The sequence below is a fragment of the Crocodylus porosus genome, unplaced genomic scaffold, assembly GCF_001723895.1.
Source record: "Crocodylus porosus isolate Cpor-Errol unplaced genomic scaffold, CroPor_comp1, whole genome shotgun sequence".
NCBI classification, from domain to species: Eukaryota; Metazoa; Chordata; order Crocodylia; family Crocodylidae; genus Crocodylus; species Crocodylus porosus.
In genome coordinates this window covers 2,395,106-2,415,352 of record NW_017728934.1, presented here as the reverse complement: position 1 = coordinate 2,415,352, position 20,247 = coordinate 2,395,106, and the positions used below count along the sequence as shown (strand labels likewise).

Sequence of the window (20,247 nt, the reverse complement as noted above, 5' to 3'; positions counted from 1 at the left end):
CGCGCCCGCCTCACGCCCGCCGTCCTCTCCCCGCAGGGCCGGCTGCTGTCCGGGCTGCGCTGGAGCCGGCTGGAGGAGCCCCTGGGCTTCATCAAGGTGCTGGAGTGGGTAAGGTTTCCATCTCCTCCAACTTCCAGGCTCTTTCTATTTCGGTGCCCGGGGGTTGGGGGGGCAAGTGACGCTCCTGCAAAGTTATGCCAAGCTGGCCCGAGGGGCGGGGGGGCTGGACGAGCCAGGCATGAGCAGGGAAGGAGCCGAGCACGCCGTGCCCTCCAAGGCAGCCCTTCTATGAGCAAGGAAGCCTGGATTTGCCGGGAGGGGCCGGGGAGCGCTGCTCACATTTCAGGGGGAGGGGGAAAAAAACACCCTGGCTGCAGCGGTTTCACCTTTCCAGAGCTCTGATCCTGCACATACCGGGCCTGGCTTGTCTCGCTCCTCAACTCCCTTCTCTTCAGCGCCCCCCCCCCGGGGTGGGGGGCGAGGGAATGGGCCCCGTGCTAATGGGGAGCGCAGGGCTCCAGGAGGGAGCGTGTGGGACAGCCAGGCTCGCCTTATTAATGAAGCAGCCTTCAGCTACCGTCTGCTCATTAAATCAAGCCCTAATGTCTTGGGCTGTCTCTGCCACAGTGATTTTCACAGCAACATGTGTTCCACCGGGGAAAGTTATCTCGCGGTTTTAGAGGGGTTGACTGTCTCTCCAGTTTGGGCATCAGACATCGTCGCACTTCTTGCATCCTTAACCAGGAAGAAGTGTTGTCTAGAGCAGGATTCGGAGGACGGGGTCTCCTGGGTTCTGTAGGGACAACCCTCGCGTGACCTTGGGCGAATCACTTCATGTCCTCTGAGCCCCAGTGGAGCCATCTGTAAGGAGAAGATACCGCTTTCAGGCATCTGCATTCATTACCCTTTACCAAGGGGTCTGAGACCCTTGAATGAAGCAGGGTGTGGAAAGGCTTTGGTAACAGTAACAGTGAATTAAAATGTTTGCAAAGAGTGCAGTTGGCAGGGCCCTCGGTCTGGAATAGGAATGATTTGCACTGTCAGATCTGGGGGCACGTCAACACTGCTGTATTTCTTACATGCCTCCATTTGGTGACCGGACTGTCCCACTTTTGCTTGTGGCATTTGGGGTCTCACTCCTGATCTGCCGGCCTCTGTGGAAGCCCATGCTAGTATATATTGCACCACGGTTATTCTAATAATAGCACTTATGTAGCAATTTTCATCCATAGACCACTAAGCTTGTTACAGATGAGGTCAGTGTCATTATTGCTGTTTTTCAGATGGGGAAGCTTAGGGACAAAGAGGGGAAGTAACTTACACAAGGTCTACAGCCCCAAATCAAAGCCAGCTCTCTTGATTTGGCCACCCAGAAGATGGAGCCCCAAATGTGTGTAGCCCCAGGCCAATACATTCAAACGTTGGTTCTGAGTTTTGAGTAACTGAATACTGGGGAGTCCAAACCCCAACCTGGGACACCAAGGGCTCGGGCACCTGCAGTTCTGGTTGAAGCCAAAGGGAGTTGTGAGTACCCTTGAAAACCCAGGGTGTTTCAAACCGACTACCCCAAACCTGAGACAGGTCTAATTAATATTAATTTCACTTTTGACTTGACTAGTAAGAGGCCAGTTACCCTTAATGAGAGGCCAGTTAGATCCTAAAGGCAGGAGGTTGCAAGTGAGAGAGGAACAGTGGTTCCTGGTTGTGCCCTGTGCGTTCTGCCGTTTAGCCTCCACTCCCTCCCCCTGTGTGACACAGGAGACTCGGCAAGATGGACCTGTGGTTGCACTCAGTAAATGGCAGTTACTTATGTTCATGTACCAACAAATAGCCTAAGTTCTGATGGAAGCCAGTACAAATTGAAGGAGCTCAGTTCAAGGAGCTTGCCGGGTCAGGCCCTCCATTCAAAAGTACCCCAAAGATGCAATACCGCGGGTATTTGAAGGGATGTAATAACTAGGAGCGATTGGCTAATGCTAAACAACAGGAAACTTTAATGCAGAAAACAAATGGTAAGAAAGAGATGCATGAGACTAGCGCACAGTGCCACAAGCAAAGACATGCTTCAGTCATTTAAAACTAGGCTGGACAAAGCGGTAGGGACTATTCAGTGAGGAATAATTCTGCTTTGGTTGGGAAGTGATTGAGATGACGCGGGGTGCGTCTACACAAGACGCTTACTGCGCATTTGCCTAATAACACTGCGCAGTAGTGTGGTGGTTAAAAACCATGCTTATCGCCTACTGCACAGCGTTATTAGGTTAATGGACAGTAAGCGTCGTGAAATAACCATGCGCCAGTCCTACTGCGCAGTAACTCTAGTTACTATCCATTTAGTTATTACTTCGTTAAACAAGTACTAAACTCAATGCTCAGTAATTAAGGCGTGTTAATGAATATGTAGATGAACCCACAGTGAATCTCCTCTGCCCCAAATGCTATACATTTTCCCCCTGTTGGGTTAATGATTCAGTTATGTTCAAGGGGGAATCAATCTGTTCTAGATGACGTGTGAAATATTCAGTCTGAGGCTCTTTACCCTCCATTTCCGTGCTCTCTTTTCTCTCCCTCAAACACAACGTGCGACACACAGAGCTGATGTTTCTTTCTGTTGCTCAGGGAAGCCAGAGTTCAGAGAGCGTGAACTTAACCAGTGCTCAGTTGCTGGATGAGTTACCAGAAAACTATTCAGGAACCACATTCATCTTCACCCTGTGCCAATAGAAGAAAAAGAGAAATTCAACACAGAAAGAAGCACAGGAAATGTCATTTGAGACTTGTAACCATTTCCTGTATGGATGAATTACACACTTATTACAAGGAGGCAAAGAAAACAAGACAGCAGTTTATTGAATGTGTAACTGAAAACTGATTTTGGCCTAGCAGCATCAAGGCCCTTCAGTATTATCAGTACCAGAAAGAAAATCAAACGATTCTTTAAAGGGATGAAGAACTTTAATGGGGTCGCAAGCCCTCAGCTTCCCACCCCTGACACAGATCATCAGGTTGTCAGGCTGTGTTTCACAGTGAGGCACAAAGCAGGAGGACAGCTTGAGGTTCCTGTAAAAACAGAGATATTTTTTTTAAAAGGGGCTTTTCACTTCTGGCCAAGCCACCTGCCTGCATGCCACTGCATCAGCAGCTCTTGAAACACCAGGCTTCTCTGAGTGGTTTCCAAGCTGCTGATTCAGCTCCTTAGGGGACAGGTGGCCTGACAGCCATGTAAGAAATTGTTCAGAAGCCACCGAAGAGCCTCCTCTGTAACTCCCAGCAACGCTAAGGGGATTGCCTATGCACTGGAGCTGGAGCAAGATCTGTGCCCACATCTAGGTCTTGTGGCACCGTCCAGGTTCCTGCCTGACCTGGGGCCATTCTCCTTCCATGACTGCACACCTACGAGCAAGCGAGAAGCTTCATGGGCTGTCCCCAAGCTGGCCAGCTCACCACGGGAGCCAGTGAGCAAGACGCGAAAGGGAGCCAGTAAGAAAAGCTCTCTGGCATGGCGTCCAGGCAGCCTGCATTGCTGGCATTGCTGGGCAGGGAACAGAAACCCAGCAGGGAGGTGGAACTGGTGAGGGACTGGGCTGTCACTCAGCTCTTCAGACTAGTACAGAGGCTCTCTATATGAGGGACAGCCAGACCTTTTTGGGCCCATTAGGAAGCACTTGGGTTATAGGCTAGAACAAAGCAGCAAACTGCTGGTGGCTTTGTGATCTCAGGTATTATGCTGGGCTGCTGGTGGTGATTTGTGCTTCCCCTTATAGCTCAGAATATTTGCTGGGTTCACGGCTGGGGATGCCATGTGTCGGGGTAAGGCACTGCCCCCTCTCCTTTAGCAGTGGGCCTGTTTTTATCTTCTTCTTAGTCTGTGAAACTGTGATGCCTTCCTCCTCCATGTCCCAACCCCTGAAGCTGTTTTCTGCCTGTTTTCTAAGTCAGTGGGGCCAACCTTTTTAGCAGGCATACAGGTTAGCCCCACATCCTCCCCAAATGCCACTCTGATCCCCTTCCCATGCCCGGTCTGCTGCTTTGCTTTCTGCTCCTTGCCCAGTGCTCCTTGCCTGATTTGCTGCCTTGCTTTCTGCTTCCGGCCCGATCTCCCATTGTGCTGCCTGTCCTCACCCTGATTTGCCATGTGCCACACACACAGGCTGCCTGTGCCACTGTGGCACCCATGCTGTGGTTCTTCTAAGCAGCATGTTATGGAGGTAGGAGCAGTGCAGATCAGACTGCAGGTGATGTTTACACCCTTTGCTGGTCTGGCATGTTATGCCCTAGGATGTCTTCCTGTGCTAACCCACTGCTATCCCAGAACCTGGAAGAGTCAGTGTTAGCGAGGGGAGTTATGGGAGCCAGCCTGGTGGGATTGTCTTTTCTTTTCCTTCTCGCAGATTCTTGTATGAGAGTGTCATTTATTAGCTGGACTGGAAGCTTGTGAGCTCACACACCTGTGGTCTATTCCCAGCACTGAGACTGATTTCCTGCATGACTCTGTGCTTTGTTTCTATCCTCTGTGAGAATCAGCAGGCCATCCCCTGTGTTACTACAACGTGGGGTAAATCTTATGAAGTCAGAGCGCTATATGTGTATTGTGGAGAGAGGGGCACTTGTATCTTGTAAGAGAGGCCAGGCGATAGGGTGAGATCTCGCCTCTTATTGTCCTACCAGCTGCTGCATACCTGTTCCAGTTTACTTAGTGCAGGTGTTTCTGGTTCCCACCAAAAATGTACAACTGTCGTTTTTAATGCTGAAGTCCAACAAACCTAATTAGGGAGAATGGCTGGCTCAGAGGATTGGTAATGGCACATGGAGCCTTTCACTTCTAGGTTGTCAAATAGCCTTCAAGTCCTTAGGACAGGGACCAATAGTGCGGGTGATGGTTTTCCACTGGAGGATAGTTCATGGTCTCGGTCCAGTTCCCATTGGGCAGGTGTCCATGTCATTATTGGCTTTTACTGGCCTCCTTATTTGATTTAACAGAAAGGACATATATTGAACGGGCTCAATATATGGGGAAAACTAATCTCTCTCCTGGTGGGATGTCTGGCCAGTTATCACACTGCGTGGTATGTGACTCCAGCTCATCTCTTACTTCCTGTTGCTGTTGCGCTCTTGCTTGGGATGAGAGTGTAAGAGTGGCCGTGTGCCGGACACAGGAGAATGCCTCCGTGAAGACCGAGATCATCCCCCAGGAGGCCTGGCCTGGAGAGTTTTCTGTTTCTTCACATGTTGTCTGTGTTGGCCTGTTCTTATTTCTTTTGCTATAAACATTATTGTTCCAAGAAATGGATCTGCTGCTGCTCTGCTGCCTGCTGCCTGGTTTCACCAGCACAGCGGGTGACTGGGGCACCTGACTGGAAGCTACAGAAGCTATCCATTCGCCCCTGTTACCCTGTAACAGGTCCACTGCAGCCCTGTGAGGTCCACATGAACCCAGGATGATTTACCTGTGATCACTCCAGGCTGCACTGTAAGTCTCAGGAGGGGTGGGGGGCCCAGCAGAGCTGTCATCACGGGCCTTTTGCCAGTTTCCTTCTCACCAGCTGGGGTCCCTCTGGCTCCAAAGCATTTTGCTTCTTCTCTTCCAGCTCTTTGCCATATTTGCCTTTGGATCCTGTGGCTCTTTCAGTGGGGAGACGGGGGCTACTGTGAAATGCAATGGCAAAAACCAAGAAATGACTGCCATCTCCGTGCAGTTTGGATATCCCTTCAGGTAAATGGGGATCTCCCTAATGATAGTTCAGCCAAAATAATGATTAACCTTTTCAGACAGGAGGACAAAAAGACTGCGATGAAAACCCAGCGCCAGCCCCTCCCGCCCAAGAGGAGCACTCTCGCAACGCAGACACACTTAACTAGCTCTGAGGGTGCATATCTACCCTGCCTCTTACCCATTCTTTGAACGAGGGATGTTAAACATATAGCCCATGGGCCAAATCCGGCCTGTGGAGGTGGGTCATTCAGCCCATGGCTGTTGTCACTGCAGCTGCTGGAGCCCCTGTGGTGGTGGTATTACTCCCCGCTGCTTTAGTGCATCTCCAAAACCCAGGCAGCTAATGTCCCCTCACCTCTCCACCCCATTTTACCTACCCTTAAAATGGCAATGAGTTTGACACCGCTGCTTTGAAGGGATACATTTTGATACAGGGTATCCTTAACCTGTGGCACTCAGCTGCAGGATACTTCTGGTAGAATGGGACTCTCATGGCAGGTTTTTCTTAAATTATCATGCATCTAAACAGATTGATCTGAGGTTGGGAGTGGAAGAATACTTGTTTACCTGTCCCAGTGCAAAACAGCTTCCATTTTGGTTTCTTTCTGCGTTACTAAGTTTTGGAAAATTTTTTGCAATGGGCATGCACAAGCAGCAGGGAGGAAGCAGACTGGTGTAGGTTTTAATTGTCCAAGACTGACTGATATTAGGAAGCTGCCAATGAACCAGTCCAAAGAAAGGGCCTTTGGATATAGCTGAGGTAAGTTGGCCCAGACTGCCTGACCACATGGTATAGAAGCAAAAGTGATTCCCCCGTAAGTGTGTAGTTGCAAAGAGAACAAGGCAATTCTAAATGAACATGTTGGCATGACCAAAGAGGAGCAGAGCAACCAAACTTTCTCTTCCTTAGCCAGGCCCTGGGGAGGCAAGATTCTTGCAACCTCTTGAAGCACATGGGTCAGATGCTCAGCTACTGTGAATCAGCACAGCTCTACTGAAGCCAACAGAGTTGCATTGCTTGGCATCGGTGGAGGACCTTTCTCCATGTCTTAGACTAGTTCTGAGCAGGGTTAGGTGGCATGGTGCATAATGTAATGCCAGCTGGAGGTGCCTTGCCTCCTCTAGAGTTACCAGCATTGCTCACACCAGGTGTGGGTGAGCTGGGTTTAGTTATATTTGAAACATTCCCTCGGGGGTAGAAAAGAGAACTTGTCAGGCCAAGTGGTGTCAATAAGGGTGTGATCAAATAGGAAATAAGCTCCCCACCCAACCTCAGGTCTCATTTCACACTGAGGGGGCAGGTCTCTGCTCCCAGCAGGAGCTGAGCTGTGAGCACTTGCTAATTGTATGCAGGGGGGTTATCACATTTTTGTCTCTCTTTTGCATGTAACAAAATTTGTCCAATAACATGGGCACACCTCCGAGATATTGCTTTTCTTAGGAGAACAATATTCTGCTTATGTTCTTCATATCTTTCCTCTGCATTATGATTAGCCGGGCATGCAAATACTTTTAATAAATGCTCTAATAATTCTTGGGCTGCATTGTATCTAAAGGTGTATCTTTTAGAACATCTCTTGGAGACAGAATGCTCAAGGGAGAACCAGGCCATTATGGGAAGAGCTGTTCTGACCCCATTAGTGGTCGGGAAAAGAAGAGCATTTAGACACAGTCCCCAGAGCATAAGAAAAACCCTTATTCATTCCAAAGCAAGCTAGGCAGGCTGTAGCATTGAGGAGGAACCTTTTGGACATCTTCAGGCTGTATTGTGTGGGAGAATGCATGAGCAGGTCTGGTATGAGATTTAGGAGAGAGGCATTTGTGCCAAGATTACCTGAGGTTAATAGCTTAGTGCAGCATCAAAGGAGGATTAGGTATCTGTATAAATGAGAGGAGTGCCTGCAGTTAGCATAGCTCTGACAGTAACAGCAAAGACTCTGAGTCCTCATCCTTCAGGGCATTTGCTGATCTCCAGCTGGGTCAGGAAGAAATTCTCCTTCCCTGGTACTGTGCTCCAAAATGAGGTGATTTTCTTAAAGCATTTCATATTGGCAACTGTTAAGAGATAGGATACTGGACTAAGTGGACCACTGATCTGTTGCAGTTAGGCAGTTTCTGTGTTCAGGTCTGCTTCTATTCAAGGGTGCAGAGAAACCAGTTAACCATTCAGTTTAACCAGACAAGGTAAATGTGGATGGGTCTACACGAGATGCTAAATGTGTCATAGACTAATTGTATTGCATATTAGTGCATCACAGCAAAAGCCTTGCTGTTTTGCTAGTATGCACTAGGATTAGTCTACTGCACATTAATGTCACTAAAAAGGCATGCGCTGATGCTGTTGTGCAGTAGTGTTGGATACTGTGCATTCAGTTAGTACCTGTTATTACAGGTATGGCACATACCTCTGGTGCATTAGTGCACCTGTAGAAGTACCTTGTGTGGATTAAGACCAAAATAATCTGGAAAACACTATTTTAACCCTTCATAGCCCCCAGGGGACAATGCCACCTCTGTGAGTTTTGCAGCTTTGTCTATGCTCTGGGACTGTTGCTGCTTTAACTATAATGGCAGTGCTGAGGGAGCCAGGCTCCCTGGTTTGAACATGGCTCTGCTGGTACATTTTTCCTGTCACCAGAGTTACACCCACTCCCCTGAATGACTGAAGCTTTGCTTCCGAGGTTTTGCTGGCATAGCTGCATTAGTATCTTTTCATACCCCTTGCTGATGCAGCTCTTCTGGCAGAAGTCTGTAATGTGGGCAAGAGCTGAGTCCTATGCAGCTGTTGTGGTTTCTGGACTATTTGTACCTCCGAGACCCTCTCTGATCTCTCCGTACAGGCCCAATTGGGTTTTGTACTTCTGCTTGCCTGGGGAGGAATCAGATGACTCTCTGGGTCTAAGACTGGTTCTACAGCACCCTGTATATCGAACATGTCCCCCCCGCATCAGACCTGACTTGGCTCATAACCAGAAGTTAATAAAAGTGACCAGAGAGGTTCCTCAGAGCAAAAGATTGTTTCATTTTAGCAACTGGAACAAAGTTTAGTGTGTAAGAACAAGGATGTGAAAACAAGAAGTAACCTCCTCACACATCTGCCTTACCTAAGAGTTACCTCTTTCTCTGGAGCCAGATCTCTTCAGACCCCCCCAGTGGGATCTGTATCCCTGCCTGTCTGCTGTCCACAAATGCCTCCCTGACAACTGCCTCATAGCTGGACAGAAAGAGACTTTTTAACTGTTTACAGTCTTTTTGGTCTTTGCCTCAGTCTGCAGCCTGGAGATAGCATCTTCACAGCTAATAGCTCAGGTATTGTCTCTTAATGACCCCTGAGAGGTTGCTTATCTGGAGCCACTGTGCTCCCCTCCTGCTTGCTTCCCAGTAACCCTGCTATTAAACTAAACCGGCATATGCACTTAGTAAATGATAACCCAATATAAGCATACAGTAATGCTGCCCAGGAACAGGTCAAACACAGCAGTCATAAATAATTGGAGATCAGTCCTCTGTCTTTTACAGCAACATTTGCCATTTTTCCTTGGACGCAAACTTTCAAAACAAGTAGTTTACTTGAGAAAGTATCCCTCCATCACCTGCCCAGAAAGAGATCTAACAGTGTTTCAGACATATCCCATTGCTGGAAGTAGGTTACTGGAGCTGATGGGCCAGTGATCTGTTCCATTATGCCCGGCCTTCATTAGTGTTTCTGCCAGTCCAAAGCAAGAGAGGTTTGCCAAGGAACAAGGAAGTCAGAGCAATAATAGAAATAACTGCTTCATTTGTTGGGGCTCAGCAAAAAAAAGCATCTTGAGTGAGTAGAAAAGGGGCCAGAATTAGATTGAAATCCATCCTGTGAAGCTAAACATATGAAAAGTGTGAACATGGCTATATCTATCCACACATCTTGGCCTGCCTGCCAACATTTGGTAGCTATAAATAGAGATACAACTTTGAACTCCATTGAAATGCATTTGACTAGGAGAAATGTTAGCAGGGGGAGAAATGGGGAAGTGTGCAGCTAAAACAATGGTCATTGTCCCATCTTGGCAGGGACAACTGTTTGCAGGCTCTGGGATATATGGGTATAAGTCAGTCCTCCTTAATGAGTGTTCTTGCCATCAAATTTCTTTTAATTATCTGGCCTCTAACATATGCAGGCTCCAGCCTGGTTCAGAACACACGATGGAAGAGAAGAGCTCTCTTCCCTTCTTCTAAGGGCTGCAGTCAACTCACTCCTAACTGCAGTGATTAGGATTTTAAGCACCTGTTTAACGTGTTTTCCATTTATTGTCTCTGTTTTGTACCTTTTGCTAAATGGAAGCAAGGACATTCTGTGTCACTGCCCAGGTCAAGTCCTTATCTCCGATCCTGGTGCAAGTGGGCACAGGTCTGTTGAGAGCAGAAGAAATGATGATTTTTATATCCATTCAGGATCTGGTCCTGTATTTCTAAACAGCTGGGTATTAGCTCAGTACTGTTATGTTCAGTTTTCTGACAGTCCACGTAAAGGGTCAGAGTGTAAAGAACCTCCTTTTCATTTAGGGTGAAACAAAAATGTCCTAGGATTGGGAGTGGGATACCAGGCTGGAGAATTTTTCATAATCAACCTAGGAAGGTGGTGACAGAGAGTAGCCTTTTACTTATTTACATAATCTGTAAGGTGCTTTCTAGCTGTGGACAAAGGTAAGGTCATGGCCCTGGAGAACCCGCAGTCTAAATCAGACCATATTGAATCAGAACACTAATACCAGCTGGTGCCTTTTTGGCAGCCTCTGTGAGCAATGTCTGTGCATATCATTCCCATTAGGAGAGATGAAGTGTCACTTAAACTCCTACCCTTACTGCCACGAGTAGGTCCTCTTTGCTGGCAAGCTCAGCTGAGATGCAGTCAGATGCTGAAGCAGTGGGCACACCTAATAAAACCTAAGTAGGCAGAGAAGCAGAGGACCAACCACTACGCTATCTGAATGCTTCTAGACCATGACTACACTAGCAGGGCATCGATGGAGAGCACCCCTCTGGTGTAAGAGCTACTGCAGGCCAGGCACTGGGGTTATGCCACCATGGGCAGTGGCTACTGATCCTAGAATAGACAAGCCATGTTGGCAAGGCAGCATGAAGGAGCATGCCCTGCCACTGGCCTGCAGGCCCTATCAGGGGAGAGGTCCTTTAGGTGCCAGTGGGAGCTGGACAGTGGTGTTGTTCCAGGTTCTCTGCTTGGCATCCCCTGTGAGCCCCTCATTTTGAAGCCTGCACTTCTCAACCCTGTTCATTCATGGTTTGGCCCCTGAACTCAGTTGATATATGGGTTTCTATGGTCCCACCTTCATCTGAGGGAGCAAGCCTTATATTACTCTGCCCACCAATCCCAGCCATCAAATAGGCCAGCTGCTTTCACTGGGGGAGTTGGGAGGGGGTGACAGCTATTCTTTCCCCTGCTCTCTGCACTTGCTGAATGAAACGCATCTCCTCTCTCCACCCCTCTCTCTGGAGCAGGTTATACCAGATTCCATTTGAAATGCCTGTCTGCGAGGAAGACGCTGAGAAAAGGACACTACATCTCATGGGGGACTTCTCAGCTCCAGCCGAGTTCTTTGTGACTCTGGGGGTCTTCTCCTTCCTCTACAGCATGGCAGCCCTGGTGGTCTATCTGCGATTTCATTCTCTCTACATCGAGAATAAGAGGCTTCCCTTTGCAGTAAGATCTGAGTCTCCCAGGGCACAACCTTGGTTTAGCATTTCTTTATGCTTGAGGCTTAATCCAAAGGAGTATGGGGTTTAATCTGTTTACGCAGCAGGAGAGACTGGTCTAATGACTGGAGCACAAGGCTGAAAGCCAGGACTCCTGGCTTTGACAATGACTCACTGTGAGACCCTGGGTAAATCACTTCCTATTTCTCTCGAGTAGAGGGAGGGAGCTAGTCCTGTTAGTCTCTTGATAGGAAACAGGAGAGGGAGATAAGCATCTGTGTATTGTCTTAATCATTGAACTCACTTTTTTCTCCCTCAACCAATGTTCCAATCTTGCAGCCCACTTCGGGCACTGAGATCTCTTTCCCTGTGGCACCATCACATCTGTAGTAATAGGGAAGAGGGATATGGCCAATGAGGTAGTCTCTTCCCTATCTTCATGCATCCCCTAATTATGGCTGAAGTCAGCAGACCAGTCACTATAGCCTGCAGCTCAGTATCTTAGGAGCAAAGACTGAAGGTAGGTTCAGAGCCAGCACTTGCAGACAAAGGCAGCAGACCCTGCAAGGTCTGTTGGTACCTTGGGCTTCAGGACAGAATCCAGAGGCACTGGATACAAGCATCAAGAGCAGAACTAAGCCATATAACTGAAGTTATGCAGCCCTAAACACTTTGGCTTTTTAGTGAAGTGTGGAGTTGTATCATGTGGGAGGAAGAAGCCTTATGGGACCCTCCCAACAAATGCCCTGGGCTGCTTTAACCAAGTACTTTGGAGGGCTTTGGAATGGAGCTAGAGGGTCCTTCCTTGCAGCATCTGGGTTGGGGGGAAGAAATCAGGATCCTGGAGACAGATCATAGTGCCCATGTTTGGTGAGAATGAGAGGGACCCTTGTGTACAGAGCTGGGAGCAGCATGACACTTCTTATTTGTCCCGTCCCCTCCAGGATTTCTGTGTCACTGTCTCATTTACCTTCTTCTGGCTGGTGGCAGCTGCAGCCTGGGGCAAAGGCCTATCGGATGTGAAGGGAGCCACGCGGCCCTCTAGCCTCATCGCTGCCATGACGGTGTGTCATATCCAGGAGAGTGTCTGTAATGCTGGGGCCACTCCCTCCATGGGGCTGGCCAACATCTCTGTGGTAAGAACTGGCAGAACAGCAAGCCAGGGGGTGGGAGGGGACCTGGGTGACGTGGTGACATGGAAGGCAGTGGGCTGCATGTTCAGCAGGTGCAAATTGGAGTAATTCCACTGAAATTAATAGCCCATTTTTACCAGCTGGGGGTCTGGCCCATGAGGTGCAAAATCTGCAGTGTTAGGTCTCATGCAAAACGTTAGTGGAGACTCCCATAAGTATCTCAGTAATATCAACTTGTGTCAAGCCACCACCCTAGGAGGGATATCAGAGCATGGAGATGATGCAGGACCTCTGGATCTTAAAGCAGGAGCCTTTTCCTACCTGAGTGGAAAGATCCTGGCTTAGAAGACCTAAACAAAGCTACATCAGGCATCTCAAATTCTCTAGGTGCACTGCCAGTAGAGGGTGACAGAGCCATATAGGGTGGGTTACATTTGTGTTACATTTGTGCATCTGATGCTAAATGGACCAGGGCAGATGAGGCACCAGGAGCTGGTGGGACACCTTGCTGAGATGGCATATGGAGTGCCGTTCCTGGTCCCAAGTGCATTGCTAGGAGATGCAGTCACAGCAGCTGGAAGTCTGTGTGCCTTAGTGATGCTACTTCTGCAGCACAGGGACTGAAGGAAACTTAGGTGGAGACTTTCAAATCTGTAAGGCCTCCAGCTTGGCTAAGCTAAGGGAAGTTTTCAGCTGGCTGTAATTGTCCCTGACCTTATCCTTTTGGTGACTGGCACCAGAGGACAACATACCTGCAGTTTTGAACACTTCTAAATCTATCCACTGAGCACACACAGGCATGTGGATGTGTGTGTTTCCTGCCCATGCTTTTTACCCTCTCTCTCTTTCTCTCTCTCTTCCAGCTCTTTGGCTTCATCAACTTTATCCTGTGGGCTGGAAATTGCTGGTTTGTGTTTAAAGAGACCACATGGCATGCGCAAGCCACCAGCAAGGAGAGCTCTGCAGAACAAGGAGCCATCGACAAGCAATAAAGTACCTCCTCTCCCACCCACCCTGGTCCCAAGGCGTCCCCACCCCGAATGGACAGCACCTTGTCTCACACACACAAACACATGCCCATCCCACTGCTGAGCCTCAACGGGAGTCGCATCCTCTGCGATCCTTGTTGAGGCCCATGGTCATGCCAGCATCCTTCTTGGGCATTATGAGATGCCTGCCTTTAAGTGGCTGGCAGGCAGAAGCCCTGTCATAGTCCCAGGTATACTTAACTTGTAGCAGACTCCTAGTGGCTACCACAAAACTTGTGTTTTCTTTAGCAGGGTTTTTCTTTCTTGCTCTATAAACATCATTTCCTTTTTCCTGTGTTCCTGGCTTCCCTCCCCAGAGCATGAGGTCATGTGGAATTTCTGCCCGCAGCTGGTATGACAAGCCAATTCAGCTTTTAGAAGCCGTGGCAGGTCACTTGCTAGTGAAAGCAAAGGGGCTGAAGAGACCTAAGTCAGGGAGACTGCAGGAGCCCAGTCATCTTGGCACCTCCTTGTGCAAAAGCACCCCCGGTGCAGAGGCAGTCTTGTCTCTGCCTCCCTGCTCCCCTAGGAACAAGGCAGAGGGAGTAAAGGTGCAGGTGGGGAAGGGGGAGAATATGCTGTTAAGGGGGGGCGGGTATGTATCTCTTCCTCCCTTTTGCCTGAAGCCTTCTTATCTCCTCAGGGAAGCTGATGGAGGGTTTTCAGCTGCTTTTTGCTCCTGTGTGGCTCAGAGGGAGCTCATTATTTAGGCCAGTTAAATCAGTGTGCCAGCAGCTTAATGCCTGTGACATCCTTTGCCAGTGGGACATCATCTCGCCTATGCAGGGCAGGGACCTACATAGTATTTTCCATTCTCAAGCACGGGGGAGTCTTTTTCTTAGACAGGTGCCCAGCTCGTTCCTCTTCCAAAGTGGCCTCTGCAGAAGGAACTGATATTGCTTCCCACCTGGAGCCACATGTCCATTAAAGGCTGCCTCTTCCCCATGTCTGAGGAATAGCCCTGGGTCTCCTACCCCTCTTTATCAGCCTTCCAAGGAGTTGGAAATTTCAGATCCCAGTGGGGCTTGCAGCAGGACATGGACACTCTCTGATGCCCTAGGCCACAGAGCCTTGCATGACTTCTGGGATACATTTCTGTAGTTTGTTGATCTAAACTGATGACACTTTGCTCCAAGGAGAAAAAATCTTGGCAAGGCAGTAACAGTCTCTTTAGGTTTCACATGGGCACCAGCAAGATGGGAGTGTGTTCGAGGAGAAAGTTTAGAGCCCTGGACAGATGTAACATTTCCACAGAGGTCACTGACATGACACTTGTGTGAAAAAGTTGTGGATGAATGATGCCTAGGCTGGGGTAACTGTCTGATCTGCTGCAGAATTAGCCCTGAAAGAGTCAGGGGTAAAACTTCACCCATGTAAGTTACACCAGTTTAGGTGTCCTTTAGTCATGTCCATCCTGGGGTAGTCAATCATTTCCTGAAGGCAAATAGGCTGTTATTGCTAATTTGGCACCTAGTGTGATGGTGCCAGAATAGCTTCCTACTATGTGAGCTACCCCAGGATAGCTCCACATCTGTCCATTCCAGGGCCTGGTGTAGTTTACATCAGTATATAAAATCAATGTGAATTACACTGGAGTATTCATCTGCCCACGCCCAAGGCCATTAGCATTTTCCTTGTCTAGCTGCATGATGACAGACTGCTAAAATCAGTGGCATTTTCCCACCTGCATCCTGTGATCTGGAGCTCTGTGGCAGCTTGATGGGTCACCAAACCCAGGAACAAGACTATCGCTAGCCTTTCCAGCCACTGCAGCATAGGCAGCTGGCGCTGGAGCCCATTGGCATTGTGAGGCCTGATCTCTTCTGACAGGGCTCTGCCCAGAGCTTTTGGGCAGAAGGGAAGGTAGGCACTGGCAGCACAGATCCCAAAGACAAGGCATATTTAGCACTACATTAATCTTTCTTTTCTGTTGTGCTGTTTCCTTAACAACTGCTGTAGTCTTCATTGGCTTGTACGCCTCTTCCACGGGTGGGAATAGGATGGGGTAGAGGAGGATGGGACTAACAACAGGGCTCCTCGGGCTTATGTTTCTTCCTTACATGTCCATACTCCTTACCCAATCTTCCCAAACAAAGCAGCCCTCTGCTGGACATCCGATCAGGGGTTCTGATGGCTTTTCTTCCTGCCTCTTGTTCATTGTCCTAGACTGTCTGAAATCCATGTAAAGCAGCTTTTTTAGTGCCTTAAAACCTTTACTCCTTGAGAAACTTGAGGCACTGCTGTGTGTAGTGGGAGCTGTATACCTCCCCTTCAGGGCACTGCAATGCATGATGAGGGGTATATACTTTCCCTTCAGGCAGGGGCCCAGTAATTCAGATCCCACTCCAAATCTTCTGCCTTAGGTCTTTTTAGTCTTACTCCCTTTTCTTCCCCTCCCGACATGCTGGGGAGGGGGCTCCCCTTTGCTGAAGGAGACACTGATGTTAATGGTGCTTTGTTAGCTGTGGGACCTTCTGTTCAGCAAAGACCCCATTTCTACATATTTTGTAAGTTCCCCTTCCTCTTCCTCCTGGAATGATTTCCAGGGGCCCCCACCCTCCCTCCACTGCAGGATGGCAACTGTCTTACACAGTCATCTGGCGGCAACAGAGCTGCAGAGGATAGGATACCACTGTTTAACAGGAGCCCCTTCTCTGCAGCACAGTGCAGTGACCCTGTTGTGTGCTTCTCAGCCTGTTGCCTTGAAAAGCCCCAGGAAACAAGGGAACCCAATGGTCTACGGTCCATGGTGTTTCTCCAGCCCAACGGCTAGGTGGGAAACCTCTTAGTTCTTCATGGTGTTTGCAGTTTCTGGGCATAAGTCAGATGTTAGCTGCCAGGAGGCAGGAAGACACTGCCACTCTGGTCAAGCTGTCCCATAATTGTCCCGTGTAGGGTTCCTTGTATCTTCCTTTGAAACAGCTGATACTGGAGACAAGGGTCCAGACCAGACAGACCATCAGTCTAATCTGGAAGGGCAGTTGCTAGCTGCTGTAGTTGAAACCCTCCAGGCTTCCATACCACAACAAATGAACAACCGAAGCTCCACCAACACAAATGATTCCTGCTTTGCCTTTGTCCCTTTTTGCTAATTTTGGATGATAGCTGAGGGCAGTCCTCAGCTGGTATAAGTCACCGTGGCTGCATGGAGGTCAGCAAGTAATGGTGACTGACACCAGCTGAAGAGCTGGCCTCTTTGAGCATGAGTCACAGCAGGGAACTATGCTGCTCTGTATCTTGCAGGAGCCCAGGGTTTGTGTGAGCTGGCTCCTGTCCATGCCGAGGAGGGAGGGATGGATCTCTGTGTCTTTATTTTTCTTATCACTGATTAGTAATAACGGCTCCAGGTACAGGAGAAAAAGAGAAAGTATTTCTCTGTATTTTTAACCCGGCCCTCATGCAGAAGCAGGGTCTGTGAATGACGCATACTGTGAGTTTTGTTTTGTTCCGTGTCTGTATTTATTTATTTGAAATGGGAAATATAAAGTATTATATATTTTTCTGCTTAGTGGCGCTGAGATTGGCACTGCCCTCTCTGCCCAGTGCTGGATGCGGGGATTGGAACTGTTGAGTAGTATTTGTTTTACCCTCTGAAAATTAATGGAGCCCGTAGGCAGCCGTAGCATTAGGGGTGCCAGACTCAACCCAGCCCACAGTCCTGCATTAATGATTCCCACTGAGCTTGCCTTGCAGAATCTGGGCCTGCTGTTCAATGCTGCTCATGATACAGCCCTGTCCTGGGACAGAGATCTGTGTCAGGCTAACCTCCAGCAGATGTGGGGACCACTGGGACAGGTCACTTGGAAGAGGGGGAGGAACCAACCTTAGCTAGGGCGGGCTTTGCGTTCTCCTGTAGACCAGGGGTGTCAAACCTGACCAGCCCCATGGGCTGGACCTGGACCCCGGGGCTCCTCATGGGCTGGATCTGGGCCTGGTGGTAGGGTGAGTGGTGGGGGCACAGGGGTTGTTAACATAGCCATTATTCTTCTCCCCCTTGTAACTTCTGTCACTGACACACGTCACCAACAGGACTAGGTACACACAAATTCAGCAATGGCCTAAGGTGGGAGGGCCAGGTTATAAACCCTGGGCACCAAGTTGTGGGGAGGGCACAAAAACAGCAGCCACTGATACTTCCCCATGTACCCCCACCACACAGAGTATGGAGGTGCCCAGGTGTGTCGGTGGCAGTGGACCCTGGCCCAAATTTCCAGCCTTAGGAGCCCCGCAGGCCGGGTCAGATGCAGCCATATTTTTGACACCCCTGCTGTAGACTGTTAAAAGCCTCTGCTGAATTTCTTCTTTGGGGATAGTGAGGGTGTCAGGCTTGGCAGGAGTGAGTAGCCTTGAATGTGTGTGAATCTGGGGAAGGGGGAGGAACATGTTCACCAAAGGAATCACTCTCTAACCCTCTTGGCTACTGCTAAAGCCAGCAATTGCACTAGGAGTGGCTAGGGGGGGCAGCACCTCAGGAATTAGCTCTCCTCCGGGGAGTGAATGCTCTGGGCCCTTGCACTGACTATCTTCGCTGGCAAGCCCCACCTCCTTCCCAGGCCTGGCCCCTCTATGCGAGATTATGTTGCATGTTTTTCTGGTGCTTGTTATTATGGCTTCAAATAAAAAAAGGCATCATGAGGGTTTGCTATGAAGGAACACTGGCTCTGGTTTCTTTACACTTCTCACTCATTTCCAGCACAGCCTCTCTCACTTTGCTGTAATAAAAAGTCCACTTCTCAGGGTCTTATATGAGTTGAGCACATTTGCAAAGAAAGGATCACATCCCTACCCCAGTCCCCAGGGGGTTCTTTATGCAGAGGATAGCACGCTGATGCTACTACCATCTAACAGAAGCACTCCTTCACTGTGCTGCCGGAGCTACGGTCCTGAGTTCTAATTCACACGGCGAGGGGGGAAGCGATAGCACAAGCAAGCTGTTGCCTGAGGCTAGTAAAACGTTCTCTCCATTTCTGTTTGAGAGCAGATTCAGACCTGAGTACACCCAGCAGCTTGGGAGATGCAGACACTGGCATGGGGGCATTTATACACGTGCTCTGGGAGGGGATGGGGAAAGGGAGCACTTTAACTAGAGTGCTGGCCCCTGCGGCCAGGAGCTGAGCAGAGCCCAGAACCCACTCCTAAAGGCAGGCACCTCTGGGCATTCTCTGAAAGAACAGTTTGCTGGTGGTGGTGGTGGTGTATGAAAGGTGGGTGTCACCACCCTCTGGGCTTTCCAATGAAACATGGCTATTGCTGCTGTGCTGAACCCAGTGCTGTTGGTGTGCACTTTGTGTGCTCTAGAAATGCCAGTCAAATTAGGACCCTTGGGGCTTAGGACTCGGTTGCCCTAGATTTGGGATCCAAATGGGTCTTTGGCAAGTATTAGGCATCTGAATGCTCAGACAGGCAGTTCCGGACCTGCACAAAAGGCAGAACACTATTGCCTAGGGAGCATCAAAAATGGAGATAATAAGGGAATTAGGGTTGTTGAGTATGTGGGGGGAGAGGGTTTAGATCATATTTTTTAGTCAGCACCTGTAGTCTGCCTAGTCCTGTTTCAGGCACCCGCATCCTTGTTTTGGGTCTGGCCCACCATCTCTAGGATGTGGGGAGCACCGTGGAAAAAAAAGGACTTGCAGTTCCCCTGGGAGTTTAAGAGCGACATGCACCCTGGCTGTCTCAAGGACGATCATCCCAAACTAGGATCACAGATGACACACATCTCATTGTCAGCCCCGGTGCTGTCTGTAGGAGCTAGGCCTTCTCAAGCTTTGGCTTCGTGTGTGTGCATGCAGGTCTCGTGAGGTCTCGGCAGCCACCCCGGACCCACTTTAAAGGTGCTTTTAATGGACCCATCTCTTGGCTGCAGGCTGACTGAGCAGCACATATTCCAGCGTGACACACCACACTTCCCTCGCGGAGGCTGGCGTTTCACAGGCACCACGTCCCATTGCAACCCTCACCCTGGTGCATAGACGAAACAAGCTTTGGCAGCCACCCACCCAGACACACAAAATCAGCGACATGGATCACGAAGCTTTAATGATGCAGGGTCTCGTTACTGCTAGGACAGGATCCCAGCCTCCCCGCACTGCTCGTGCAGCTTTTGTTTAACCCCGGGGCTCCCTTGAATGCCCCACTGCAGCCAAAGTGGTCCTCTCTTCCCCCTCAGCCTTGAGGTTTCACTTCCCAGAAGCAGCATCCCTAGCTACTGACTCCACTCCAGCCCAACGCTGCACGGACACGGCTCGAGCCCAAGCTGGCCGGACGTGGCCAGTGACATCCAACACGAGAGGTGGACAGGACAGGAAAGGGGCAGCGCTAGGATCTCGCCGGGGTCATTTTGCAGTCCCGGCCAGGGACTAGGACGCCAGCCTCCCCTTGCCGCACTCGTCCCTGGACCCCAGCGGCTCCCCATCTCCGGATCCCACGTAGGGAGGGATGTGTTCACGGTGGGACAATGCCCTTGTGTGCCCCTGTCATGCCATGTGTCCCCACACCCTTCGCAGGGGCTCCCCAAGCAGCTGCCGTGCGGGCAGAGGTGGCTGCGAGGGGGAAGCCCCCGAGGGGCACGTGCGCTGGAGACCCTCGGGCTCTGGGAGCCGGGGCGCCTGAAGCCCCGCCCCCCGCCGCGAGTGCCCCGAGGCGGCGCGGACTACACGTCCCAGAATGCCGCGGGGCAGGC

The 20,247-nt window shown here is 49.8% G+C and overlaps 1 protein-coding gene across 1 annotated transcript in view; it reads left to right on the top strand.

Moving 5' to 3' along the window:
• Window positions 1-18,215, top strand: part of SYPL2 (synaptophysin like 2) — a 20,074-nt gene extending 1,859 nt beyond the window's left edge. The window contains exons 2-6 of the mRNA XM_019546172.1: window positions 37-108; window positions 5,589-5,713; window positions 11,210-11,411; window positions 12,349-12,540; window positions 13,401-18,215. Of these exons, the coding sequence (XP_019401717.1) occupies window positions 37-108; window positions 5,589-5,713; window positions 11,210-11,411; window positions 12,349-12,540; window positions 13,401-13,529 (720 nt within the window). The 3' untranslated portion in view covers window positions 13,530-18,215. The remainder of the gene's footprint in view (window positions 1-36; window positions 109-5,588; window positions 5,714-11,209; window positions 11,412-12,348; window positions 12,541-13,400) is intronic.
• The last annotated feature ends 2,032 nt before the right edge of the window (window positions 18,216-20,247 follow it).